General features: G+C 44.2%; 1 protein-coding gene across 8 annotated transcripts; it reads left to right on the top strand.

Annotated features, from left to right (window-relative positions):
* THUMPD2 (THUMP domain containing 2) lies at positions 1-27954 on the top strand. Of its 8 annotated transcripts, XM_053242857.1 has the most exons (11): positions 5493-5632; positions 7254-7452; positions 8146-8278; positions 9702-10105; positions 13646-13723; positions 17137-17189; positions 18773-18860; positions 20362-20433; positions 20860-20974; positions 22162-22279; positions 25104-27954. In XM_053242857.1, the coding sequence occupies exons 3-11, from the start codon at positions 8197-8199 to the stop codon at positions 25594-25596; spliced, it is 1503 nt and encodes a 500-aa protein (XP_053098832.1). In that variant the 5' UTR covers positions 5493-5632; positions 7254-7452; positions 8146-8196; the 3' UTR covers positions 25597-27954. The 8 variants fall into 8 exon arrangements, with proteins under 8 accessions (XP_053098819.1, XP_053098847.1, XP_053098809.1 ...); XM_053242844.1 differs by lacking the exons at positions 5493-5632; positions 7254-7452 and adding an exon at positions 1-143; XM_053242872.1 differs by lacking the exons at positions 5493-5632; positions 7254-7452 and adding an exon at positions 252-270.
* The last annotated feature ends 42 nt before the right edge of the window (positions 27955-27996 follow it).

The raw sequence follows: 27996 nt of genomic DNA on the forward strand, positions 1-27996 counted from the left end.
GTCTTTGTTAAAAGAATGTCGGATTCGGTGAGGAAAGCGTAGTGCCACCGTTCTTTGTTTTTAATACACAGAAGGGTTTGTGCATTAATAGTCGCGAGTCACCCTAATCTCAGTAGATGTCGCCCGTTCTGTGGAAATGTTTGGTAAGGTTGTTCTTCGATCTTTGAGTGGTCTTCGTGTATTCACACTGTGGGAATCTTCCCCAATTTTTGGAGGTCCAAATGCGGGCCAATTGGTTCTGTGTTACATAACGATAGTTCTATATCCGTAGTATGTTTAATTACGGTTGCTTTTAGGTGTTCTGTTACGCAGGATGTAGTAGCTTTTAGATACTACCGATAGTTTTGCTGTTTGTGCTTTTTAACCTGCGAAGTCTCTGCTTACAGTCCTGTGGTTATTTCAAAGTTTTCAATTGGGCTTACTATCATGCACGCAAGCTTTCCACCTTATCAGAACTTTCCACCTTAACGAAACAAGTGGGTTGTGGCTCTACGCACCGTGTCATGGAGGCTCATTTGCATAGCCCACAAAGCACCGCGCGCGGGGAAAAAAAGAATACCTTTCCTCGTGTAATTTGCTCACATTTGTAAACGACAAGTCAATTTAAAAAGTCGAAGGAGGATAAGATAGTGCTTTGGATACCTCTTGCCTCTGAAGAATGAGAGCTGCATGAGGCTACTTTTGCAACACCATAATCTGAGGCGGTGTCTCTTGTTCTGTGGAAACGTTCGCGAAGCTGGTTCGGCTCTTTCTCTACAGTGTATGGAGGTCATCCATAAGTGGGTTATTCCCCAATTTTTGGAGGCCCAACGGCGGGCCATCCACTTAGCTGTTCAAGAATAGAAGCTTTTTCGCCGAGGAGAAGCTCTAGATTATTTTCATTTTCCTATTGAGTGTATATGAACTAAATTCCTTGTGGGTAGTTATCCCACACATTCTTTCTTTTGATTTAATTTTCTGGTTATCTTTGCATGGTTTGTGCCGGCTTAATTAGCATCCAAGAATAACTGCAGTGTTCCCAGACTATATGCAATGCAGGAGTATCGATTCCCCCCACCCGCCCATTTTGCAGAAATCTCCCCAAATGCCCCTCCCATTTATTTATCCAATTTCTATACTGCCCTTCCAAAAATGGCTCAGGGCGGTTAACACAGAGAAATAATACATAAATAAGATGGACCCCTGTCCCCAAAGGGCTCACAATTTAAAAGAAATGTAAGATAGACACCAGCAACATTCACGGGAGGTCCTGTGCTAGGTGGTGGATAGGGCTAGTTACTCTCCCCTTCAGGGGTGGAGCTATAATTGGGCGAACGGGTTCAAAGAACCCATGCTGTGCCCAATCAGGAGCCGCTATTCGCGGCCCTGACATGCCCCCGCGTCTGATGTCAGACGCGGGGGTGGTAGTTTAGCTCCTGAGCAGGGGCCGTGCAGCCCCTTCGGGAGCTAAATAAAAGCTGGCGCTGTGACTGCAGCACCAGCCTAACTAGCTCCTGAAGGGGCCGCGCGGACCCTTCAGCAGTTAAGCTGCTTCTCCCGAACGGAGCCTCAAGGCTCCGTTCGGGAGCCAGACCACGCCCCCCCCATCTGACGTCAGATGCGGGGGCATGGCTATCCCCCAGCGTCTGATGTCAGACGCAGGGGGTAGGGCTATCAGGGCGCCCGCCGCGGCCGCACACAGGCTGCCGGTGGGCTAGCTATGCCCCTGCTCCCCCTGCTAACGAAAGAGAATCACCACGTTAAAAGGTGCCTCTTTGCCAAGTTAGCAGGGGTTAGCCAACCAATCAACTATCCCCAAAAGCTTCATGAGTCTAGACCAGGGGTTCCCAACCTAGGGTATTCCAGATGTTGTTGAACTACAACTCTCATCACCCCGGGGATTATGGGAGTTGTAGTTCATCAACATCTGGAGTACCCCAGGTTGGGAACCCCTGGTCTAGACTCATGAAGCATTTGGGGATAGTTGATTGGTTGGGGATCTGGGTGGGCATGGTTTGGAGCACGGTTTCTCAACTACCGGTCCGCGGACCGGTGCCGGTCCATGACAAGTTGAGTGCTGGTCCGCGCCTTGGGTAATTACACCCCCCCTCCCCTGCGCGCTGCAAACCTTTGTGTTTTTAAAATGTATATATTTCCGTTCCAGCTGCCGCGCGGCCGAGGGGATGGCTGTGGGGGAGGTGTGAGCCAGTAGTCCTCCTCCTACCGCCCCAGCCCCCGGTCCAGCAGCAGCAGCAAATACTGATAACTGAGTGACGCCGAGGCCTGCCGTCTGGCCCGGTGTCGCTTCCCAACTGCGAGGCAGTAGAAGGAGGACTACTGGCTCACACCTCGGCTGTGCGGCAACTGGAACGGAAATATATACATTTTAAAAACACGAAGGTTTGCGGCGTGCGGGGAAGGGGGGTGTAATTGCCTAAGGCGCGGACCAGCACTCAACTTGTCAAACCACCACCACCGCCATCCCCTCGGCCATGCAGCGGCTGGAATGAAAATATAGATTTTTTAAAAACATGAAGGTTTGCAGCGTGGGGCGGGGAGGTAAAAGGACTACTGGCACACCCCACTCCTGGCAGCCATCCCCAGCCACGCATTGGAATTTTTAAATACATGAAGTTTTCGGCGTGGGAAGGCAAGCAACAAGCAGAGCGAGGTGCTGCGCAGTAGGGTGGTTCTTTCCATCAGTTTGGTTTTCAACTTTCTCTCCCTCCCTGAAGCCAAACCTACCTATTCTTTTCCCACCTTTCTTTTCTTTCCTTTTCTCTTTCTTCTTCTCCCTTCAAGCCTGCCCCATCCCCTTTTCCTTTTTCTATTCCTCTGTCTCTCTTCAAGCCAAGCCTTTCCTTCTGTCTTTCCCCATCTCACTTCTCTCTTTCCTTCTTATAAAAGCCTGTGTGGTGAAGGATCAAAGTATAATCTTATCAAAAATGAAGAGAAAAACTTCTCTAATATTTTTCCTTAGAAGTGCTCCGTGTTAAATGTGGTGATTTGGCAGAGGTAGAAAAGAAGAACAATGCATTTTATTAGGATGTATTTTGTACAGATTGTATTTTATTTTATTAGAATTTTTAGTTCAATTTATTTTATTTTAATTTATTAATCTTGGCCTGCCAGAACTTCAAAAGTTAAATTTTGATTAAATTCATTTTAATTAATTTCACTTTAATTTGATTTAATTAATTGATTGCTATTCAGTGTTACTTTAATAATCAGTGTCCTAAGAATTGACCTCGGCCCCCATCAGCCAGCATGGTCAGTTCTGGCCCACCGGGTCATTTGAGTTGTGCACGTCTGTAGTATAGTACTAATAGATAAACTTGAAACTCCTTTACTAACTGCTGGTCAGGGAAACTGCTCTGCTCAGGAAGAATGTAGCGGTCCTTGAAAGTCCACACAAAGAATTTACCGGTCCTTGATTCCAAAAAGGTTGAGAAACACTGTTGGAGAGTCATTGCGACTTTTGCCCTCTTGGACCCCCATTCAGTGCTGCGGAGGAGGCAACACCCCCCTCCCATCTTGATCACACTTTTGAGGGCTGAGCAAGAATATTTTGACCTTCATCGGGCTTACTGGCTGGTGATGGAGATTTTCTATCCATCGCCTACCGAATAAATCCCGTTGAACGGAGTAAGGTTTACTTCTGAGTCGCAAGCAACATGCAATGGCAGGCCAAAAAAAAAAAAATAATTTTTTTTTAGAAGCCCTTTTCTCGGAGGAGGAAACGGAAGAGTGCTGATGCCTTAAGCCCTTTGCAAAGCCAGGGATTTTCCAGCGGGGAACAAAGCCTTGGCTGGAGAAAATTAAAAACGACTCTCCCCCCACCCCCACACACACGGTCCATGGAGAAGTGAGGTTTGGGGGTAACGCTTCCTTCGAGGGAGGAAATGCTGGGGGGAGCAAACAAGGGCGGCTCCTCCTCCTCGGAGGCGGGCGGGCTTAGTCGTTTTCCTCCCGGCAGCGCGATGGCCGAGCATGAAGGGCAGCCGCCTGCTAAGCAGAATGAGGCCGCCTCTTCCTCCTCCGCTGGCCCCGAGCTCCCAGCCCCTGCCCGTTACTTTTGCACGGCGGGCCGGGGGATGGAAGCGTTTCTATTGAGGGAAGTGCAGGCTCGACTGGACGCCACGCAGGTGAGCGGCTCTGCCGTGGTTCGACGATCGCGGAGGTTTCCCCGCGTAGCCCCCCACCCTACCCCAGCTAAACGTTTACTCCAAGCCCCATTGACTCGGTAGTTGCGGAGTCGCGACGGGGGTGGGGAGCATATATAGGGTGCCGCCTCCCCCATGACAATTCTGCCCCCCCCACATCAAGACGTTCCCCCAGAGATCTCCTTTAGGATGACCTGCCCCCCAATTCCCTGCCCCTCTTTGTCTCTGCTCCCCTAAGGAGGAATGTCTCCTTACTCTACTGCTCAATGGGCTTACTTTCGGGCTGGTATGTTTAGGGCCACCCAGGGGCGTAACAAGGTTGGAGTGGGCCCAGAGACAAAATTTTAAAATGCCCCCACCCACGCCCCGTCACTGCTTTTCTCTAAAAAACAAATAAATAAAAATTCAAGGAAGCTTGGGCAGGCATTGGGTGGGGGATACATGTCTCTGGGGGCCCCTTGCCCTATTATAGTTACGCCCCTGGGGCCACCATATATTAGGCACTGAGCTGGTTCAGTCCAGACGACCCACACAGAGAGCGTCTTGTTTGATGATAGCCGAGTTTGCCACCCTCCGGCCCCCCCTTTTCTCATCACTATGTGTATGGGCTGCGTGTTCTTGCAACCCAGTCCTATCCAAGGCAAGAGTAGCACCCACGGCACAAGCAGCCATCATTCCTGAGGAGCAGCCTCCTGTTAAGTGCAATGTATTTTATAGATTAAAAAGTTAAAATTTGTAAAAAGATTAAAGCTTAATTAAACAGATTAAAAAGTTTGTTTTTTAACCTTGCCTTTCAATAACGAAGATCCCCGTGGGGAGGGAGCAACGACTTGCGAACAAATACTTAAGAAAGAAATACTTAAGAAAGAAAATGTTGCTGTGGGATATTAAAAAGAAAAAATGACCCTGTGATTCATATAAAGTTGCCTTGCTAAAACAGGCATTGGTCCAGGGCTGCTCTACTTTGGCCCTCCTGCAGATATTGGCCTACAACTCCCATAATCCCTGGCTATTGGCCATTGTGGCTGGAGATTATGGGAGCTGTAGTCCAAAAACACCTGGGGGCGGGGGCTAAGTTGAGCAGGCCATTATTGTCTAGTCGACAATGCCTACTTTATGGGCTTGGGTCTTTCCCAACCAAGCCATTGGGAGTTTTTAGGCTGGAGATGCCAGAGACCGAATCTGGGGTCTTCTGCCTTTAAATTGTTTCAAAGTTTTACTTTCTGCTCTAATCCTCTCTAATAAAACGCTTGGTGTCCGTCCGTGGACGGACACCAAGCATGCGTTCGTGCCTGGCCTGTTCTGGGCATGCCCAGAACAGGGCAAGGGAGGCACGAACGGCAGGACCCGGCGGCCATGTTGGGGCTGGGAGAAGGAGAAGTGGCCGCCGCCTACGCCAGGAGGAGAGTGCGGGAGAGGCGGCGGCGCAGCCGTGGCCACGGCCAGAGGTGGCGGTGGCCGCGAGGGGGCAACTGGCGGCGGGAGTGCGGGTGAGGCGGCGGCGGGGCCAGAAGCGGCCGCCGCAAATAAAGGAGAGAGGCGCCGGGGGAAGAGGCGGCGGGGAAGCTGGCCGAGGTGGCGGCGGAGCCGCCACTGAGGCCTGGCGCCGCCAGTAAAGCCGGGCGGGGGGGGGAACCTTGGGGCCCGATCCCACCATTCCCGTCCCCCCGCCAAATTACTAAGGGCCAAATTGGCCCTGAAAAATGCCGCCGCCTAACCGCCCTCCCAGCTGCCCGATCCCACAATTTGTGCAGGAAAGAGGAGCTCGCTAGCAGAGCTCCTCTTTCTGCAAAGGCTCTTCTCAAACTGGCGCTTTGAGCGGAAAGGGCGTCCTTTCCGCTCAAAGCGCCAGTTTGAGAAGAGCCTTTGCAGAAAGAGGAGCTCTGCTGGCGAGCTCCTCTTTCCTGTACAAATGGTGGGATCGGGCAGCTGGGAGGTTCGGCGGCGGGGGCCAAAAGCATTACTAGCGCCCGTTTTTCAACAGGCTAAAATTCACTTGTTTGTTTTATATTTCTGTAAACTGCCCAGAGATGGAAGTTTGGGGAGGTGTACAGAATCCCCGCTGGTATGTTTCCCAGACTATGGGAAACACCTATATTGGGCAGCAGTGATAGAGCAATAGCAATAGCACTTACATTTATATACCACTCTATAGCTGGAAGCTCTCTAAGCGGTTTACAATGATTTAGCATATTGCCCCCCAACATTCTGGGTACTCATTTTACCGACCTTGGAAGGCTGAGTCAACCTTGAGCTCCTTGGTCAGGATCGAACTTGTAACCTTCTGGTTACAGGGCGGCAGTTTTACCACTGCGCCACCAGGGGCTCGTGGTAAATGAAGATGCCTTTCAGCATCTTCCCCGTAGAGGAAGATGCTGAAAGGCATAATCTCATACTTTGCGGGAGATGGCAATGATAAACCTCTCCTGTATTCTACCAAAGAAAAACATAAGGCTCTGTGGGCGCCAGGAGTCGACACCGACTTGATGGCACGGTTTACACCCTTACAAATATGATAGCAAACATATGTAATGTCATGTTTTATGTTGTGCCTTGTATTATGTTATGTAGACATATTGCCACTGAGCTATGGACCCTACCAGAAAGCTGAAGATAGATATGGCAGCCATTGTCATAATAAACATTATTCAGAATAAGAAACTATTCATATTTGCCTGGCTCAGGGCCTGCCCTAGTTTTGTCCCTCCTGTTGTTTTTGGACTGCAGCTCCCATCATCCTCAGCTGCGGTAGCCAGTAGTAAGGAATTATGGGAATTGTAGTCCAATATCTGCAGGAGGCCTGAACTTGTGCAGCCCTGGTCTAGCTTATTGAATGATATTTCCTTCTTTTAAGTATTAAAAATTTTAATGGACCATTTTAGGCTCCATTTAAAAGATAGTTAACTTGTGCCTAACAGCAGCCTGTGGTATTGTATACCCTCAAGCTATTTCCAGTAACATATTTTGTTGTTGGAAAAGATGTTCTACTCTTAATGTGAAACTGTGCATTGGTGTGGTCTGACGTCACTGAGTAGGTTTACTTCAGCACTGGAAAAATTATTTTTCAGACATATAATATCATTAATCTATCTATATATTTAATTCGCTAAGACATACCCATGACTAATCCCATGCGTGGCAGCTCTCGTGAGATTTGCTAGTGAGGGGAGGGAGAGAGGAGGGCGAGCGACTGCTAGCCAGTGAGAGGAACCAGGAGAAAGCACTGCCCAACGAGAGGAGGAGGCGGCGGCGGTTGCTGCTGAGCGGTGAGAGGAAGCAGCGGCCAGGCCGACAGCCGAAGCATCGTCTGGTGAGAGGCAGTGGTGGCTAGGGCCGGCCGGCCAGCTGCCAAGAGGAAGTGGCGGCCGGGGCTGAAGGCGGGGCGGCGGGGAGAACGGCTGAAGGGATGGAAGGGAAGACAGGGAGAACTAGGGGTGCAAATGCTCTGTGCCAGGTCAGCTAATTTTATTTATTTATTATATTATAGGAACATAGGAAGCTGCCATAACTGAGTCAGACCATTGGTCTATCTAGCTCAGTATTGTCTTCACAGACTGGCAGCGACTTCTCCAAGGCTGCAGGCAGGACTCTCTCTTAGCCCTATCTTGGAGAAGCCAGGGAGGGAACTTTCAAACCTTCTGCTTTTCCCAGAGCGGCTCCATTCCCTGAGGAGAATATCTTACAGTGCTCACACTTCTAGTCTCCCTTTCATATGCAACCAGGGTGGACCCTGCTTAGCTAAGGGGACAAGTCATGCTTGCTACCACAAGACCAGCTCTCCTCTCCTTAGGTTGTATTGTACTTAGGTTGTATTATATTGGTACACCACCCCAAAGTTCTGGCTCTAGGAAATTTACAATAATATAAAGCACATTAAAACATACATAAAAACCTTAACACAATTTATAACCATATGTTACCTGCCATAACACAACATATATATGTTCATATATGTCATATTATTTTTATATATATATTTATATATATAATTTTCTCTTTCAAGGTGGAATATATATCGGGAAAAGTCTTCTTTACTTCCAAAGCTGAGCTGAATATGCTGAAGGAGCTGAAGTCTGCTGAGAGGTTATTTTTGCTGCTGAATAAATCTCCTCCAGTTTCCATCTCTAGAAATAAAGGTAATATTTTACTGCATTTTTATTAGCTGACTAGTGCCGGTCTTCCTCTAGTTTTCCATAGTGGAAGGAACTATACCAGTTATAGTTCACTATACCAGTTCTTTCAGCTCTCTTTCTTAAAAGAGCAGTGTGGTGCAGTTTTGGGGTTGAATGGTTAAACTACCAGGTTCAGATCCTTGCTCAACTATGAAACTCACTTGGTTACCTTGGGCAAGTAACTATTTCTAGACCTTACCTGCCTAACTGGATGGAAATTAAGGCAAAATGTTGCTCTAAGCTTCTTAGGAGGAGGAGAAATGTATGTGAAAAATAAGATAGCTTGTTGTAACAAGATCCTGGTCTCCTTCTTAAATAAAAATTGTTAGGATCCCCTTCCTCTCCCTTTTACCTTGCTCCTTTAGCCCTCAGCACTTACGTAAACGTCTGTCTATCTAATTCTCTCATGCACACCCGTGGCTAATCCTGTGTGTGGCAAATCTCACGAGAGTTTGCGATCAGAAGCATCATGGTGATTGGGCAGTGGGGATTCCATATGTTGATAGGAGGAGCCGGTGATTGGAATGCAACTGTTACTGGTCGAAAGATGTTCTTGATTGGAGAGGAGAGGCATCTATCTATATAAAAGGATAGTGGGCAGGCGTCTGCAAAGAGAGGGGTCGTGAGTGGGGAAAGAGCCCCTTCAGGAGAAGGAGGCTGCTGTTTTGTGAATTGGATGAGGAAACAAAATGAACAAGATCTGTTACCTCAGAGAGGGAGAGAGAGAGAGAGCATGGACAGACAGGTAACAGTCTGATTGAGGTAGCCACGACTGGATTGCCTATCACACAGATCCTGTTAGTCCTTTCCTGGAACCCCACCAGTCCCATAACAGACCCTCTCTCTCTCTCTAGAGATCCTCTCTCTAGCCCTGTCTGTCCCTATCTCCCAGTCTGAGCTTACAGAAAGTCAGTTTAACTGCCACTTTCTGCTCCATTCTAAAGCTTCTCCCTTAGGAATCTCACCTAGCCACCTGGAGGGTGGTTCCTTGGGCTTTAAAAGGTTATTGACTGGACTGGAGCTGCTGCTAACCGTCACAGCATGTTTGAAAGCTTCCCTTGAACTGAACTTTTAAAACTGATTATGCAACTTTATAGGCATTCTTGTTGCTTCTCCTGGTCTTAGCTTAAGCCTTGGCTGTGCTAGCACACTTTCCAGACCTAGGAAGCTAGCTTACTATGCAACATTGTGAAGTGGGGATATATTGGGGGTGGAATTTGGGGAAAGTTCTGCAATTGTTTTTCCTAAGAGCATATAGCTGGCTGTGCAAACATCCCATGTAGTTAGTTCTAATTATTCAAAACAAACAGTTTATTATTATGTGGTATTAAAAGTGAAGAATGTATATTAAAAGTTTAATTCTGAGTTAAATTATGTTTTATTTTAGGAAAAGTAATCCATGATATTCAAAAACTTGTAGATGGGGATCCCCAGTGTTGGTTAGATACCATTACTCTTTGGAGACGTCTCCATGGCCAGAAGGTGAAACAAAATATGTGTCCGGAATATACAGATTCCCAAAAACGGAAATCAGAAGATGAGGAAAGTGTGAAAAATAAAAGACAGAAGAGAGAACAAACATTAGAGACAGTTTCTGCAGAAAGTCGAATAGAAAACCAACAGAGATGTGATGCACTGGAGGTTTATAAAGACGTCTTGACTGGGGGCAAATTACTTTCTAAAAAGACCCATGAAGCTATCCAGAAGAAATCTGTTGAAAGCAATGATTGTTTCAGCTTCAGAGTGTCTTGCCGCTGCAGTGGAGCCCTTGCAAAAGTATTTACTGCTCAGGTATTTCAAAAATCAAAATTTCTAAAAACCCAGATTAAGAGAAGTGAACCTTAACCCCTGGTAAATAAATATGTGTTGATTCAGTTATTGTATTGTAAACTGTTATTTTTAATTGCTCATTTTTATTGTACACGGCCTTGAATTCCAATTTTTTGAAGAAAGGTGGTATATAAATCAAATAAACACCATCCAGGAATCTCATAAAAATCCTCAAAGTAACTTGGTCCATAAAGCATCCATGATGAATGTCTGTTTGGGTGTTTGTTTAAAAACTGATAGTTCACACTTCTTAATTCCTCTATGCAGTTGTGTCTGTCAGCAAGCCAGCAGCTGTCTCTGTAGTAGTGACTGCTGAAATAAGTTCAGCCACAATCCTGGAATTGGCTGCCAGCTCATTGTATGTACAGTATGATTCACACAAAATCCTCTCTCCATGTTGTGTTATATCATACAGAACTGCATGGAAGTTCAGATCCTGAACCAGGTTTGGAATTCTGGTTAGAATATGCCAGGATTGCTCAGTTCAGACATAACAAGCAATCCTGGCTTGTCCTCAACCAGAAGCAAAATTCTTTTGAGCCTCACGCATGAAATGGGGAGTGTGGGAGCATATAGTCCCAAGGCTTGGGGGATGTAGTGCAAAGCCAGACTTTAATCCTTGCTCCGCATTACATCTAAAGGGGCCTTTCATCTTGAAAAGACGCTCCCTCTTCTTTGTGTGAGAGAAAGGGGAATACTCCTTCTGAGAAGATGCTTGCCATCAGTTGTTTTTATAAGTACTTTCACTTAATAATAGCCTTTCAAATAAAATGTGTTTAATCACTCAGGTTAATTCAGTATTATGATCACAGAAAATATGATTTGGAGTTGCTTGGGTGTTGGTGATCAAGTTAGTATTTTACTTAGCATTAAGGTATATAATGACTGAGAAATTCCAGTAGTTCTTGTCTCGTTTAATGAGCAGAGGCCATTAGGTTCAAGCTTTTATTGTCACAACATGCCGAGTGTCTCTCAAGAAGTGAGCACACCCTCAGGCTTTTGGCAAGAGTCTTTTATATTGTTTACATACAGGCTATAGGATTGAGTACAGAGCCTATCAGAGGACAACGTTTCATGGTTTACACCAATCATACTAGTACAAGCAGAATAAAGCTTAGCCATTGGTAGATAAGGTGAACCAATTACAAGGCAGAAACCAGCAATAATGCACCAATCAGCTTTAGCTGTGTTTATCTCTAGCCAGGCAGGGCAGAATATTGTTTCCAGGAAAAGGGGCCCCGTAACAGCAGGATACAGAAACTTTAGAGCTTATGTAGGTAACACAACTAGGTGATAGGGGATAGTGGAATTTTCCTTCATCAACCACTTCGAAAAATATGTTGAAAAGTGGTATATAAATATTCATTGTAGTGTAAGATCAAGCTGCTTATACTAGTGAAATAGCTGTATCTTTCTATTTTGTGTACCACGAATCCATATGAGAGTACTGGCATCTGGAAAAAGGATTTTATTTTCCTTATGCATAATCAGTAATTGTTACATTTATTGAATGACAGACATGTAATGCATAAGGGAATAAAAGCACTGCTTGGGGAGCATTATAAAGAGAAATAATTATTTTGTATTCTAAAGAACGTGTTTAAACCTAAATGAATGTTAAAGACTGTCTTCTGTACTATCTTTTGGAATTTTTATTAATTGGCATTGGGGACAAAATTTTGATTGTGCTCAAGCTGAATTTCAGAACTGTTGAATTATCAAGTTGTCAAGCAAAAATAATGCTTATGTTCTAAAACAGAATAATCTTATTAGATGTTAACAAAGAAGAAGCAATTAAGCAATATACCGTATTTTATGGACTATAAGACTCACTTTTTTCCTTGAAAAATATCCACCAAAATTCAGGAGCATCTTATATGTTTTAACAGTTTAATATGTTAAAAACCTGAAAAACTGGATTAAAATTAAGGTGCGTCTTATAATCCGTAGCGTCTTATAGTCCGTAAAATACGGTAACTCTTTTCAAAAATGTTCAGTCTAGATGAGTCATGTTTTATGAAATAACAAGATGACCCCGCAGGGGGGATTTGATTTAAATCAAATCAATTTAAATCACAATTTAAATCATTAGTCAGTAAGACTATATTTAAATCATTTTTTCCCCATAAAGATGCATTCTTCCTGGTATAATCTTAATATTTACAACCAGGTGAAGTTTTCATTTTTGGTCCTCTTCTAGATAGAAGAATTGCCCAAAATAATCTTACAGAAACCTCTGGAAGAGCATGACATTGTGAATGGATTAATGGAATTCATTTACCAAAAATTTAAACATTGCATATATACAGCCTCATGCTACATAATTAAAAACTAATCCTTATTTCATGATGAATAACCTTTGGACTATAACATATCTTAAATAGAAAACTATCTTTAGATAGATTTTTTCCTCAAAAAGTATTTTATTTTAAAAATCCAATTTAAATTTAAAAATACGATTTAAATTTTAAAAAATTGATTTTTTTGATTTTTTAAAAAAAGAATAATTGATTTTTATCCAATCTGAAACTCTGCACAGAGCATCTGTGCGCTCTTTGGGGCTGGTGGTTCCGCCTGACCCCGCACAGAGCCACTCACTTCACCGGGAGACGGGCCGCCATTTTTGTCTGGTGCTTGTCAGTCGTCGGGTGGGCCAGCAGCTCCCAAAGGCGCCTCTCCTCCCTGCCAGTCAACCGTTCACCTCCCTCAACCGCGACCCCTGCGGAGTCTCGCCAACTGCCTCCTTGCACGCGCTCCTCCCTCCCGCCCTTACGCGTGTTGCCCCCTCTGGGCCTGCCATTGGTTGTGGCAGCAGCAGGGGCAGAGCTTGCCACATCCCCATGCATCCCCTTGGTCCGTTTACAGGAATTAATAGTATAGATAGATTGCTTGCCTCCCATTGGAAACATCTAGATATTATGAAAGATATTTTAAGGTTTCAGTCCTGAAGAGAGCTGGTCTTGTGGTAGCAAGTATGAATTGTCCCCTTTGCTAAGCAGTGGCCAACCTGGTTTGCATTTGAATGAGAGACTACATGTGAGCACTGTAAGATATTTCCCTGAGGGGATGGTACCGCTCTGGGAAGAGCACCTGTATGCTTGTATGCAGAAGATTCCAAGTTCCTTCCCTGGCAGCATCTCCAAGATAGGGCTGAGAGAGTCTCCTGCCTGCAACCTTGAAGAAGCTGCTGTCAGTCTGTGTAGACAAATCTGAGCTAGATGGACCAATGATCTGGTTCGATATAAGGCAGCTTCCTGTGTTCACACACTGGGTGCATGTTTCACTGAAATCAGAGGGACATGCTTCAAAGTAAACATACAGTACATCATTTCCAAGATGTATAGATGTCAATATATAGATGCATATATAACTAGGCTTGCTAGGTTTTTTTTAGCATGCAACCTATTTTTTTTCTTTTTTCCTCCTTCATTTCAAGTTTGAGGATTCATCATACTATTCACCCAAGTTTCACTTTTCTTTTCTTTTCTTTTGTCTTTTCAGGAGATGGGGAGGGTCATTGGAATAGCTCTTATGAAACATTTTGGATGGAAAGCAGACTTGAAAAATCCTGATATAGAGGTAATGAACAAATGTGCTTGATTAAAGCAGTAGAAACCTTGGCCATTGCCTTCCCCCAGGGCCAAAATAGCCTCTTAAGTGTACTAGACGGGACGTTTGTGTTGAGTCTTGCGCAGGCCAAAACATGGGGGAGGGGGAAATTAGTACCTTTTAGTGGGTTCATAGAAGTGGGCAGGGCCAAGAGGAAAGAATTGAATTGTAAATAGTGCTTGAGGATATTTCTGCAGAAATATTATTTCCCTTTATATGGGGTATCCAACTTCTCTGAGATTTGCTGGAGCAAGTCAGAAGCAGATTAGGGAAATAAAAGCAACCTTCTGAAAAGTGAGCTGCTGGACCAGACTCTCTAGAGCAGAGCTGGGGGAGAGGGCTTTGTACCCTGAGACACAGAGATGTCTGCCTCTCCGTGCCCTGTTCACGTTGCATTCAGTGCATGTACAGTATTATTCACACATTAAGTGCATGTACAGTACTACACTTACTGCTTGCACCCTGCATTTGAGGGCCTGTACCCAGGTTCGCTTTTAAGATTAACATGTGTACAGATACCTGCATGCACGTACAATGTAATACCTGAATAAAACATATGTAACGTGCTTTTTGAAGAATGGCAACTTTGAGTTCCTTAGTTTGTGCGCATATAGCAATAGCAATAGCACTTACATTTATATACCGCTCTATAGCCAGAGCTCTCTAAGCGGTTTACAATGATTTAGCATATTGCCCCCAACATTCTGGGTACTCATTTTACCGACCTCGGAAGGATGGAAGGCTGAGTCAACCTTGAGCCCCTGGTCAGGATCAAACTTGTAACCTTCTGGTTACAGGGCGGCAGTTTTACCACTGCGCCACCAGGGGCTCAGTGGTGCAGGAGGATAGTAGCCAACAGTGTGTAGTACCCAGATTGCAGCCGGAGGGAGGGACAAGCATGATGATGATGGTCAGGGGCATTGAAATTCCCCTGTGGAAGGCACTGCTGCTGCTAGGATTGCCAGTGGTGCTATAACCCTGGAATGTATAAGAATGAGTGAGTTCAGCCTCTGGAGTCTAGTGTGCAGAAATACTGACACAAGATCCCAGGAACTGGGAATGTCTAAAGGGAATTTGTTGGTCTTATATAATTAAGATTCATATATGTGCCATATTGCCAAACAGGCAACCATAAATATAGGGAGCTTAAACAAAGAGAACTAAAAGAAGCTCAAGGACGCTAATAAAATCTCCAGTGTTTCAAAACGGGCAAGGGATCGTGGGGTGAGTGGGTTAAAGGTTTGTACTGGACTCAGAGAAATTCTGCTTTGGCACTGGTCTTACTCACCTAAACAAGATTTTTTTTTTAAAGTGTAACCAGGTTAGCATTGAATAAATTCTCCATCTATTGAGCTCCACTAGTTCCCCTGAAAAATATATTGTCAGCCAAGTTAGTATCCTGCCTCCAGCAGTGGTAAGATCCAGGTGTCCTAAGAGGTTTTAATGCCGAGGAGTATTGGAGTAGCCACCTTAAGTGGTGCATCGGGGAAATGCTTGACTAACAAACAGAAGGTTGCTGGTTTGAATCCCCGCTGGTACTATATCGGGCAGCAGCGATACAGGAAGATGCTGAAAGGCATCATCTCATACTGCGCAGGAGGAAGCAATGGTAAACTCCTCCTGTATTCTACCAAAGAAAACCACAGGGCTCTGTGGGTGCCAGGAGTTGGAATCGACTCGAGGGCAAACTTTACTTTACTTTACTTAGTATTGGAGCAGAGTGCCCTTTGCCATTGACCCCAGTTTCTTAATGTACTAGAGAGATCCAACGGTTAGCAGTTATGGAACTCTGTAGTTATGAAGGGCAATTCTGTCCCAGCTTAAAACATAATTTATTATTTATAAAAGTGCCTGCAATATACTAAATGCTCTACAAATAAAAGCTGAAGCTCCTACTCACAGCCACTCAGTCTAAAATTCACGAGACGCAAGGAGAAGAAACTTGGAGAGAAAGAAAACTTTCATTTTGCTGAAGGAGACCAAAAGGAAGCAAATGGTTTAAAGTAAATCTAGTCAACAATTAACCTCATAATCAGGAAACTATTAAAATAAATCAAATTATTTGTTTATTTTAAAATATTTATACCCTGCCCCTCCAGTGCACTACTGTTTGGGGTGGCTCACAACAATAAGATAGACACAAGATACAATAAAAGTAATAAAATTATCTAAATTAAACAAAAAAAAAGGTGTCAGATGAAAAACCACAATCATTAGGTTCAAATTAAAACTGAAAATTATAAGAAGCTAAAGAACCTACCAGATATAACAAACAAAATAATAATGGAGCATTAGAAAGCCTCCTTTAAAAGGTGTGTTTTAAGATTTTTTTAAAAACACTGAAGGAGGGAGCATGGTGAAGATCTTCAGGGAGGGCGTTCCAAAGCTGAGGGGCCACAACTGAAAAGGTCCTGTCTCTAGTCCGCACCAACCAGATCTCTGTTAGTGGCAGGGTCATGAGCAGGGTCTGAGATGATGAGCGGAGGGCCCTGGCAGATTCATATGGGTGAATGCTGTCCGACAAATACCCCGGCCCCAAGCCATGTAGAGCTTTTAAGGTCAATATCAGCACCTTGAATCTAGCCCGGAAGCGAACTGGTAGCCAGTGAAGCCAAATAGGACAATAACCAATCTTTTCATATCCAGGATTCACATTTAAACCTAAACTGCAACATAAACCTGCTTCAGATTTTTTACTAGATATGCCTGTTTGTTTGTTTTTTCCTCTCTCATTTTAGGGTGAACAGATGCAAAGGACAGCAGGGCTTCTATATTTCTAATAGTTACTTAAAAGAGGGATCTTGTTGCAGGTGCAGCTTGTCATGCAGGGATGAAACACCTACACCTGTTAAAACATCTTCTCCTGCAGAACTATTAAAGATAAAGAAACTCTGTCCTTTTTCATCTGGTGAGTTCATCTTAGTCTCTCTGCCTTTTTCTCCCTCCCTCTTTCTTTAAAAGGCAATACAAACAAAATTGTGGCGGTGGAACAATCCACCTCGTTTCAGGATGTGGCCTGGTTCTGGGTCCCAACCACTGGTTGAAGACCAATGGAACAGAATATTAAGAAGAAAATATTAAGAAGAAAGCACAAGAGAGTAGATATTAATCTATATGCTACTTCTGAAAGTGCTGAATCTTGGAATCCTTATGCTGGATGCAACATCTATGCAGATCTGGGGACTGCATTGGCACATGGGGCATATATGTATAGCGCCCCCACCTCTCGCAACACCTGAATGCTTACTAGTTATTTTTCCAGCAGAGAAAATTTAGTTGAAAAGGCCATTAAGGCATGCAGTACTTTTCCGCTTAAATCAGCTAATCATTGCACTAACTTGCACAAATCTCAAATTGTTGTTTAATGTTTCGTTGCTTTTCAGATCTTTGTGCATCTGAATGATATTTACGTCGTGATTGGGATTCCTGTTTTCAGGTAAATACTTAACTTTAAAAGATCACAATAGATAGTCTAGTGTAGGACACTTGTTAATTGTAGTGGCACACATCCAAACGAAGAGTTGCATGTGGGGAATGCCTCTGCGCATGTATGGAGGGGAAGGGCAGTGTTTGGTACTTTTTCTCTGCAACCATCTGTGCCCGTGTTCCCTGTAACAAGGATTCCCAGATGTTGTTGACTACACTCCCATAGTCCCCAGCTGCTATGGCTTTTGGTCACTGCAGCTGGGGATTATGGGAGTTGTAGTCAACGACATCTTGGAATCCCTGTTACAGGGAATACTGATCTGTGCCTCCCAAAAATATGTCCCTGAGGGTCTATTTCAGGAGGCAGAGGTGGCTGCAAAGGGGAAGGGGAGGATTTGCCGAAATTGGTTCTCCCCTCTCTGAATGAACATCTCCTGTACACAGTTCTTATTTTGAATATAAGCCAGTGAATTTCAGAGGGGTAACCACTCTAATCTGGTAGCAAAAATAATGAGTTCCAGGGTGTTAGCTATAATTGAACAAGGGGGAGAAAAGATCCTGGACCAGCTGGGCACTAGCTTGCTCTTTGTTCTCGCTCTCCTGCCTCTTCCACCTCTCCCAAGAAGAAGGGGCTCACCTTCATTTTTGGTCCCAAGGCCCACTCCAACCTTGCTATATCCCTGATGAATTCTGTGGCACCTTAAATGTTGCTGTGGCATGAAGTCTTCATGGGCTAGAGCCCACTCTTTCAGATGCATGAAATATTATTCTTAGTTGGCAGATGCATGTGCACACATATGCAACCAAGAAAAAATGTTTGTAAACAGAGTGGTCAAAAAGACACAAAATGCAGGGGTATAAATGGGGCTGAATATTTCTACGAAGAGATACTATTGATGGGTTACCGTTTTAACAACCAAAGAGGGACAATGGCCATTGTTTAGTTTTGCAAGAACAAGCCAAGGCAAGCCTTGGGCTCTTTCCCCTTCTCTGCTCTTTGCCCTTTTCTCCTCCTCTGTGTGCTGTTAGAAACTTCCATTTGTGGTTTTGTCACAAACAGCAATTAACAAACCAGGATATCCCATCAGACTCTGATCCATGGTTTGATGTTATGTCTGAACCAAGCCAATTGCTTACTTTAATGGGAAAGAAACCCGGAGTCCTGAAGTTGAAATTGAACTGAACAGAATTGGTTAATAAATTCTTGTTCAGCAACTGCATGCTGGAACCTCATTTGGAAATCCTTTTGTGGAAATAAGGTGATGTGACTCTGAGGTCAGCAGTAAAAAGTTGTGAAAACTGAAATGTGACCAGTGACTGTTACCTCTTGCTACTAGCTACCCTGGACTGTATCATTGGCTTGTATGGCAAGCCTCACTGTTGCTTCAGGGGCTCTGTGTCTTGCTGGGTCCACCTCTAGTTCACTCACACAACTGCAATTCAGCAACAGATTTATTTATTTTTAAATTATTTGGTGGGGGGAGAATTTGTATAAAAAAAACTTTTATCATATTTAGTGTTGCTACATATTAAGTGTTTGTGTGTTTGGATATACTGCATATATATTTTAGCATGATTTCTTATTGTTTACAGACTTCCCTTGGCAAGCAGAGCATATATCAAAACTGCTGGAATGCGATCTACCATTGCTTGGGCTATGGCATCCCTTGCTGAAATCAAGGTCTGTGGCAGAGGGAAGGGGCCGCAGTGGCTCTGGCTACAGGAAGGTGCCGAAGTTGTGTCCCTGGAAGTATTTTAAATATAAATGGGAGCAGATGTAGTGTAGTGGCAGAGAAGTCCCAAGTTCAAATCTCCCTTGGGGTCCTTTGGGAAGCCATTGTTTCTCAGCCCCCGCCCCCATAGGGGAGATAAGATCCTTCCTGCAGGGTTGCTGTAAGGATTACTGAGACGTATGGATTCTCAAAAGTGCTCTTCAGATGAAAAGTACCGAGTACTACAATTATGTTTTGGTATTTTGAAGATGATATGTTTTCCAACCCTAATATTATAGACCTATAAGTAAGTGTTTTAACGATGCAAAAATGCTTTGCAATTTGTTTTCATTGCATGACATCCAGACTAATGTTGCACTAGTGCAATGAGAGAAGCTGTGCACACTTATGAAGTTTGGAAAGTTGTGGAGCCCCGTAGTTTGCAAAGTTGTGGTAGAAAGCATAACTTGTCCCCTTAGCTAAGCAGGATCTGCCCTGGTTGCATATGAAAGGGAGACTTGATGTGTGAGCGCTGTAAGATAATCCCCTTAGGGCATGGAGCTGCTCTGGGAAGAGCAGAAGGTTCCAAGTTCCCTCCCTGGCTTCTCCAAGATAGGGCTGAAAGAGATTCTTGCCTGCAACCTTGGAGAAGCTGCTGCCAGTCTGTGAAGACAATACTGAGCTAGATAGGCCAATGATCTGACTCAGTATGTGGCAGCCTCCTATGTTGTGCAACTGTTAGTGGAAGACCTTTGTACAAAGGTCTTCCTCATCTTCCACTAGCTTACTTATTTTGTGCAGCATCACTATTATGCTAGTGCACCACTAGTTGGGGTGTAGGTCATTGACTTTAGCAATCTGTGAATTTTAGACCAAGTTCACAGATAGGGACCTAAGGCTCAGAGGCAATTACTTGCCTATGGTCATTCATTGAGTCTGTGGTTAAACTTGAACTTAAATCTATGTTTCCCAAGTCCTACTTCATTACCCTGTTCACAGAACAACACAGCCTCTATTCTATGTCTGAAGTCTTGGGAGTCATTCACAATGAAAAACACTGGTCACAACTTTAATCTCCTAGATCAAGTTTCTGGATCTTGCAAAGATTAGATTTGTCTTTAAGTGTAGTTTGCTTTCATTTGAATATAGTGTATAGGATTATCAGAGGACATTAGCTAAACTTACACAGTATGTTATACGAGTGTACAGTGGTTTGTACACTCATACATGTGTTTGTGTGAATGATTGTAACTCTGTTCATTTTAAAAGTGAACCTGGATACAAGCCCTTCAAATGCATGGTATAGATAGAAAGTGTACTTCTGTACCTGCATTCACCATAACATGTGAATGACTATACCTGTGTACAGATCTGTACCTGAGTACATGTGTTGAACATAACATGTGAATGGGCCTTATTTGGCATGAGTTTCTGGATGGCATAGTATTGCTTCTTTCTCTCTCTCCACAGGCTGGTGCATTTGTATTGGATCCTACATGCGGTCTAGGAACAATACTTCTGGAAGCTGCAAAAGAGTGGTCTGTAAGTTCTTTGCTCACAACAAATATGAAATCTTGCCAGAGGACTTTATCATTTCTCATAGACAAATCTTTAAATAATGGTCTGCCAGCATATAGCAGCAGTGGTGAAAAAATTTCTCTCTAGAAACTAGCTTTTAATGTAGAAGTTCATTCAGATACAAACTAGTGTAGCTTGTGATTCTGAAGCTGGTTCTTGTTTTAGAACAGGCCTGCTCAACTTAGGCCCCCCAGCTGTTTTTGGACTACAACTCCCATAATTCCCAGCCACTGTAGCCAATAGCCAGGGATTATGGGAGTTGTAGGCCAACATCTGCAGGAGGGCCGAAGTTGAGCAGGCCTGATTTAGAAGAATAAGCTATCCCGTTGCTAGCGAGCTGTTCCTGGCTGGTTTGTTCGTTCATGGTATAAATGTTTGTTTCCTCTTCAGAACGTGCATTATTTGGGAACTGACATAAGTGATTCGCAATTACAAGGAGCCTATTTTAATATTAAAGCTGCCGGTCTGATGGATAAAATCGAGTTATTGAAAGCGTCTGTGACAGGTAAAACTGGGCAAGAGTATCAGCTGTAAAGCATGTATCGGGGCTGCTGATTTTCTTTATTTTTGTACAGAATGGCTAGGGTGCCAAATGGCTCGCAGATGTTACCTTGTATGGACCAGCTATGTTGGGGAAAGTTTTCCAACTGCAACTCAAAAATTTGATTTGATGGAATTTACCACCTGCATCCTATCTGTGGATATTTAGAACTAAAGCTAGAGACAGGCAATCACTTTTGCAGAGGTTTGAAGATGGTTTAAAAGATGGGTAGGAAGGAGCAGCCACAGGGTGTTCATCAATAGGGATGCATAAACTGGTTCGGGGGTTTGTGGTTCAACGGTTTGGTTTGGAGTTGAACTGAACCCACGCACCCACCCCATTTTGTCCAGTCTAAAAAAGTTTGTTTAATAAAATAAAATAAAATTGCAAACCCACCCACCCCGGACCGAACCCGGGGGGAGGGGTTGATGGGGGCCGTACCGAACTGGCTGTACCATGCACACCCCTATTCATCAAGCATTTGGGATAAGTTGTAGTACATATTCCTGTATCTCATATGGCACAAGGCCTTCATGTTATGCAGTCTTGATCTGCATTCATTACAGCATTACTTTTCTTCTTGTTGTTGTAATCGGATAATGTCAGAATATATACGAACATATGAAGCTGCCTTATGCTAAGTCAGATCATTAATCTCTCTGGGTCAGTATTGTCCAGTATTGTGGCTCTCTAGGGTTTCAGATGGGGTTTTTAACAGCCCTGTCTGAAAATGCCAGGGAGCCTGGGATATGTAGACAAAGCATGTGCTCTACCATTGAACTTGGCCCCTTTCCAACTGAAAATATGTTTTGCCTAACTAACATTAATATATTCCTACCAAGATTTATTCATTTAGCTTCATGTACTGTCTTCTACCAAAGAAAACCACATGGCCCTTTAGTCGCCAGGAGTCGACACCAACTCGACAGCACAACTTTCCTTTACTGTAACTGAAAGTATACTTATTTCTGACTTAAATAATTTTAAGTATACCTCAAATAATTCATGATGCCTTGTAGTCAACTGCTAGGCCCTGGTTGAAGTACATTAGTTCTTCTTGTATGTTGTGCACTTCATTCCTAAGGGAATTTGCTGGATATGGAAGTTGTGTCTTAATCAAAGCCCAACTTAAGTGTCTGATGTCTCTGTAGCATTGCCGTTGCCTTCGGGAAGCATCGATGTCATTATTGCAGACATCCCCTTTGGAAAAAAGTTCAAAATAACAAAAGACATGAAACTGCTTCCGAATGTTTTTCAAGAAATTGAAAGGTATGTGTGTTTCTGATACCTGAAGCATGAGAACTAATATTGCATACAGGGGTCTGTTTAATGATGTGCAAGCTAAACAAACAAAAGTCATGGACTTGTATTCAAAGAAAGTTGGTCTTTACTCAGTCCCACTGAACTTAATGGCAGACAAGTTGGTCAACACTAACTTGTCCTACTGATTTCCAGGGCCTGCTGCCCAGTCACTGCCTGCACCTAAAGTTTTTGCTCTGTAGAAGCTCTCAATACATGTCCAACCCTGATTAATCCCCAGTCTCATTGGGGTGTATCATCTAATCACAGGCAGCTCTTCTGAACTCACAAATGGCTACTAGTAACCCACATTTTCTAGCCTTGCTTGAAGCGATCATCTTTCATCTAGTGGGCAATATGACTGTAGTGAAATGGAATTGGTTTTAAACTAGCCTTCTCTGCTGGCCTATGATTGTAATAAACTAAACTAGACCAAACCTAGTCTTCAGCATAGCAGAACTAATAATATGGAGTTGAAGCCAAATAAAGTTAGTCATGTCTAAGTACCATTGAATTCCACAGGGCCAACCTCCTAATGAGGTAAAGTGAGGCAGTTGCCTCGGGGAGGGTGGGGAGTAGCAACTGTTGCCCTGCAGAGCAAATGATCGTTTCTGAAAAAGCTAATTCGGTTGTCGGTGAGCGGGGATGGCTTAAAGCAGGGGTAGGCAGATCAGGGATCTGCTGGTAGATCTCCGGGTAGTATGTAGTACATAAGCAATGTTGGAGATGAACTTCCAGTACATCGACCATTTGCATCAATTATCCTAATGACCACTAGGGGCATTGGGAGTAGAGACAGTGAGTAGGGGTCTCCCTATCTGACCCTACTCTATGACCCCTGAACTGACTCTGCAGCACTTCCTGTGCTGAGTCACAATCCTTCCTTTCTTCCTAGAAAGCAGATGGAAACATCTCTCTCTCGCCTTACCTATCCATTATGTAGTCCTTTAGATTAGATATAGGTCTTTCCTGTCTAAGTGTATTTAACCAATAAATATTTAGTGTTTAGTTATACAAGGATCTCCATGTGTTTTCTCTAAATAGCAGCAATATCCAAACCATCCTCTGCTACCTACTCTGTAACTGGAGTGCGTGCTCATTCCTTAGTGCTCTGCTGTTTTACCTATTGTGGGTAAAAATCAACAACCTCTAACAAAGCAAAGGGTTCTGATTCCCATTTTTCTTACAATAACAACAAAAGGGCATTCCCCCACTCCAAATTAGGGTGTTACCGGACTCTGTGATTTGTAGCAAATCAAGTGTATATATGCTGATCATTTCTGTGTATGGCTTATGGAATGCAGTAGGTAATTGATTCCACCCCTGAGCTACTATTTTGCAACTGGCTTCACCCCCAGCGTCTATTTCCCATCTGGCTTTAGTTAGTGGATCTTGTGCTCTAGTAAAAACAAAACCAAATAGATTTTGTTAGCCTGAAGTCTGCCCATAGCTGAGTTTAAATGCCCGCTGATCTCATTAGGGCAAAGTTTCACACCCCAGTTCTGAGCCCTCTGAAAGCTGGCCCATCTCTTACTGTTGATTGGGTAGCATCCTGGCACAGGACTATTTGCTTGCTTTCTTATTTGGGTTACAGAGTTCTGTATTTTCTCTGGGAAAATCACATCTGTCTGTAGCTGTGTTCATCTCCCAGAATGGGAAATCAACATAGCATCTGAGGGCTCCACACAACTTTTGACTGTGGTTATTTGTGGTTGCCCCAGCCCCTCCTGTGTTCTTTGGCATGCACAGAAGACTTGAGGGGATTCACTTGGGCTTTGCAGACAGATGGGAGCAGCAGGAATCCCTTTTGCTGCTGCAGAGTGCTTTCAAAGCATGTGACCCTTCCTCTTCCCTGAGTTCCAGAGGGTTCTGGTACTGAAGTGCACTCAAGGGAAGGGAGGGGTCTATATCTCCCCTGTCATGGAGCAAGAGATTCCTTTCTCCTCCTGTGTCTCTGCAATGAGGGGTGTTTTTCCTCTCAGTGGAGGAGGGTATCCTGAGATAGGTTATTCCTTCCACAGGCATGGCATGCCAATTCTTGCCGCCGCCTGGAGTTCAGTGAGAGGAGATCCCACCCAGTTCTGGTCCTGCCTGCTCTGCAGAAAGCATGTCTCAATAACTTATCTGTTTTCTGGAGCGCCTGCTTCTGTTGTCATCTCTGCAATGACAAGATTTTCTTTACCTTCCCCAGATTTGATAATTTGGGATAGGAAGGGAACTCGACTGTATTCATATTAGCCTTACTGACTTAATTCCTCAGTTGATATTTTACTACCAATTTTCTGCTGCCATGGCTAATTGGCCTATAAATGATTTTCCACTTCCCACCATAATTATTTGGCACTACAGATCTGATTAATTTATATTGGCCATATTTACTTAATGCATTAATTGACATTTTACCTCCCAGTTGTGGTGGGGCGGAATTGGCGCTCTCAAGAAAATAGCTCCATGTTTCTGACATTTGTGGAACCCTGGTAGCAAACATCCTGGCCTTCCGCTGGATAGGTCATCCTAATGGATGCACTAAACATGCATAATTAAACAGCAGCCAGTGTGGTGCTATGGAGAGGATGTGGGTTTTAGAAATCTAAACCCTCTCCAAGAAGTTCAGTAGGCAAACTATCTCTTATTGTAGTGTACCCCAGGAGTCTTGTAAGGAAACATGATGATTGATGGGTGGTGGGGAATGAAAGTAGAACTTTTATTTGTATACTGAAAAAATCATTGCAGCAATTAGAAGTCAGCTAAGTAAGAATGTATCAATAACTCTCTCTTCTTCCCCCCCCCTCAGGGTCCTTTGTGCTGGAGGAACTGTTGTGCTGTTACTTAGTCAAGAGCTCTATAATCGCCTCTCAAGCAGCAGTGCCAATAGTTCTGAGACTGGGAATCACATCTCTGTAAAATCTGCTGGTGACTGCACACAAAGTGCCACCACATCAATTGAGTCAAACAGCAGAGAAAAAAGTGGTAGCCCCAGGACTATTTTGCCACCAGCTCAAGATGCAGGGAGAGAGCACACTAGCCACAAAACACCTCTTGGCTCATTGGTACTGGTAGAATCTTTTGAAGTGAGCCTTGGCAAAACAGATGCATTCATATGCAAGTATAAGAAGATCGCAGCGGACCCTGCAAGAGATAGCCGTACCAGAGAAGTGTGCATAAAACACTTTGGAGTTCGTTGTGCTTTAAACCGTGTGGATCTGGAGCAACTGAGCTCTGCTGAGCCTCATGTACTCAGAGGTGCAGTGGCTTCCACAACTCCAGTGAGCCCCAAAAACCTATAGTAAGAGTCAACAACTGGAGGCCCTTGGCCTAAATCCAGTTCCTTGAGAGATGCAAATGGACTCCCCACTTGCTGATCCAGCGGTCTGGAGAAAATAGCATCCGGGTAACTGGAAACTGTTGGCAGAGCTGACTTAAGGGGTTGTGGTTGAGGTGCTGATCCACAGCTCCCCACTAGCTTCTCAAAATAGCCTACAAATAAAACTAGTCCATGACTGAGGATTATGCTGTACTATGTAAAGGGGTTGATGGCAATCCTACATTACTCCCAGATGTTTGCATAGGGCCATTGAACTGCACCAGGAGTTTTTCCAAGTGGCGATTTTACAGTGCTTCGCCACAGTTAGGGTAGGGGCGAGTTCAGACGAGGGAGGGATTTACACCAACTTCAATACGGTGCTGTTGTTATAGCCGGTGTCATTATTCAGCTTTTCCCCCTTGACTAGTTGTGCTTACTGTGCAATATCTGCATCCTAAAAAAAGGTGCACGTTGGGAGTTTACAAAAAGTTTGCACGTTTGTGTGATACACCGCCATTTTGCAGAGAGCCCCCACCCACCCCGCTGTCCCCTGCCCTGTCAAGAGAGCTCCCTTTCTTTCCTCTCTTCCTGCTTCTTCTCTTGCTTGCACCGATCTGCACTGTTCACTGTCTGTCTCTCCCACCAGCTGGGGAGTAGGCAGACCAGGTGTTCTCTTGTGCATGCAAATGCCTTCTCTTTCACCTCCTCTCCCTCTGCTGCCTGCCTGCCTGCCCAGCAAGCACCTGTCGTTGTCTTGCTGGGCAGACACTAGCTGCTTTCTCTCACGAGCAAGAGAAACAGCCCCATCCGCCCTCTTGCCAAGAGGGTGGACAAGGTTGCTGCTTCTCTAATTCATGTGGATAGCTGGCAAGAGTGTGATGGGTGCCTGCTCAGTGGGCGGGCAGCGGAGGCAGGAAGAGGAAAGGGCAGCAATGCGAACAGCCCAGATTTACTCCAGTTTTTGATTATATACACTTATTTATGCTTACATATGGTTTATATACTGTCGTCCTTGTCCCAATTTACACCATTTCCCGTGTGTTGCATATAAACCATTTATAAATGCTCCAGGGCAGGGGTCAGTTCTGACTGTGGCAATATGCTAAATGAAAGCCCAGGGATCTTGCTTAGGAACAGCTTGGCCAAAACACCTCAGCCATGCTGACTTCAGTAAGGCTGCAATCCTACACTAGGGATGCACACAAAACTAGGTGGGGGTGGTTTGATGGTGGGGTGAGGGTGCATCTTTAAGGGTGGGGGGGCGAGTGCACTTGCCCCCACTGGCGCTCTGTTTTGCTAAAGCCCCTCGGGGTGGCAGCGTACCTCCCTGCCACCCTGTTGCCACGTCTCCCAGAAGTAACCAGAAGTATCAGACGCACCTGTGTGCACTTCATTTCCTGGAAGCCTTACTTTCAGGAGACATGGCAACGGGGCAGCAGGGAAGTACACTGCCACCCCGAGGGACTTTAGCAAAATGGAGTGCCGGCAGGGGCAATGCGGTGGGAGGGGTAAGTGCATTCTCCCCTGCCCTTAAGGATGCACACCCCACCGCCGTTGAACCAGTTCGGAGGCCAATAAAGGGCCTCCAAAGTGTTCTATGCACATCCCCACCATCACCACATACATACATATATATAGAGAGAGAGTGAGAGAGAGTAGATTCCACTGAAATCAGTCAACTTATTTCCAGGGAAACATGGATAGGCATGAGCTAGAAGTATTTGTGTAAAATACTTCATGCAGACTTTTGCTTTGTTCACAGGAGTTATAGGGCTCAGGAGCTCTGATTTTCATATATCTGCACTAGCCTTCTTTGGCCCATAAAAATACCGTGTGGTGTGTGTCTGTGTAAAAGTGGCATTTATACTTGGCTGCTAGAATTTGTCACTTTAAAAATGAAACAAAAATGGCCCTTTTTCTTTGCTTTTAACTGCATCATGATATGCAGGAATTGAGAGGCAAAGAAACTTCTTGCATATATTAGGAAAATATTCACCTAGTTCATTTGTGTGTCAGGATGCTGTTAAGGTCTCAAAAAAAAAAAAAAAAAAAAAAGACCAGTTAAAAAAGTGGCAGTCTCAGCATCTGCTTTGCCAAGAAACAGATGTGTATTGTGATGTGAGAAACATATTTTAGTAAGTCTTCAGAAAGTATGTTCAGTTGGACCAAATTACCTTAACGGGGCTATGCAGAAGGCAATAAGGAACTTTCAAGAGTTTGCTTCAAACACAAGCATTTTAAATCTTTGACTAGCCTACCAACATGTATGGTTACTGTATGTACATACCTAATGTTCAACTACTGTACATGTAAATAAAGTTCTTTTTGGAGAACAGGGCAATACTACTTGCAGCATTTTTCTTTCCTTATCTAGTTTGAAACG

This window comes from Hemicordylus capensis, chromosome 1, assembly GCF_027244095.1.
Source record: "Hemicordylus capensis ecotype Gifberg chromosome 1, rHemCap1.1.pri, whole genome shotgun sequence".
Lineage (NCBI taxonomy): Eukaryota > Metazoa > Chordata > Lepidosauria > Squamata > Cordylidae > Hemicordylus > Hemicordylus capensis.

What these genes read in the sequence shown, in the direction of transcription:
- THUMPD2 (XM_053242834.1), top strand. Translation starts at nt 3,882, where the DNA reads ATGCTGGGGGGAGCAAACAAGGGCGGCTCCTCCTCCTCGGAGGCGGGC. An exon ending in CATCCCTTGCTGAAATCAAG is followed by an intron (nt 18,861 to 20,361) that starts GTCTGTGGCAGA and finishes CTCTCTCCACAG; the next exon opens with GCTGGTGCATTTGTATTGGA. An exon ending in GTTTTTCAAGAAATTGAAAG is followed by an intron (nt 22,280 to 25,103) that starts GTATGTGTGTTT and finishes CCCCCCCCTCAG; the next exon opens with GGTCCTTTGTGCTGGAGGAA.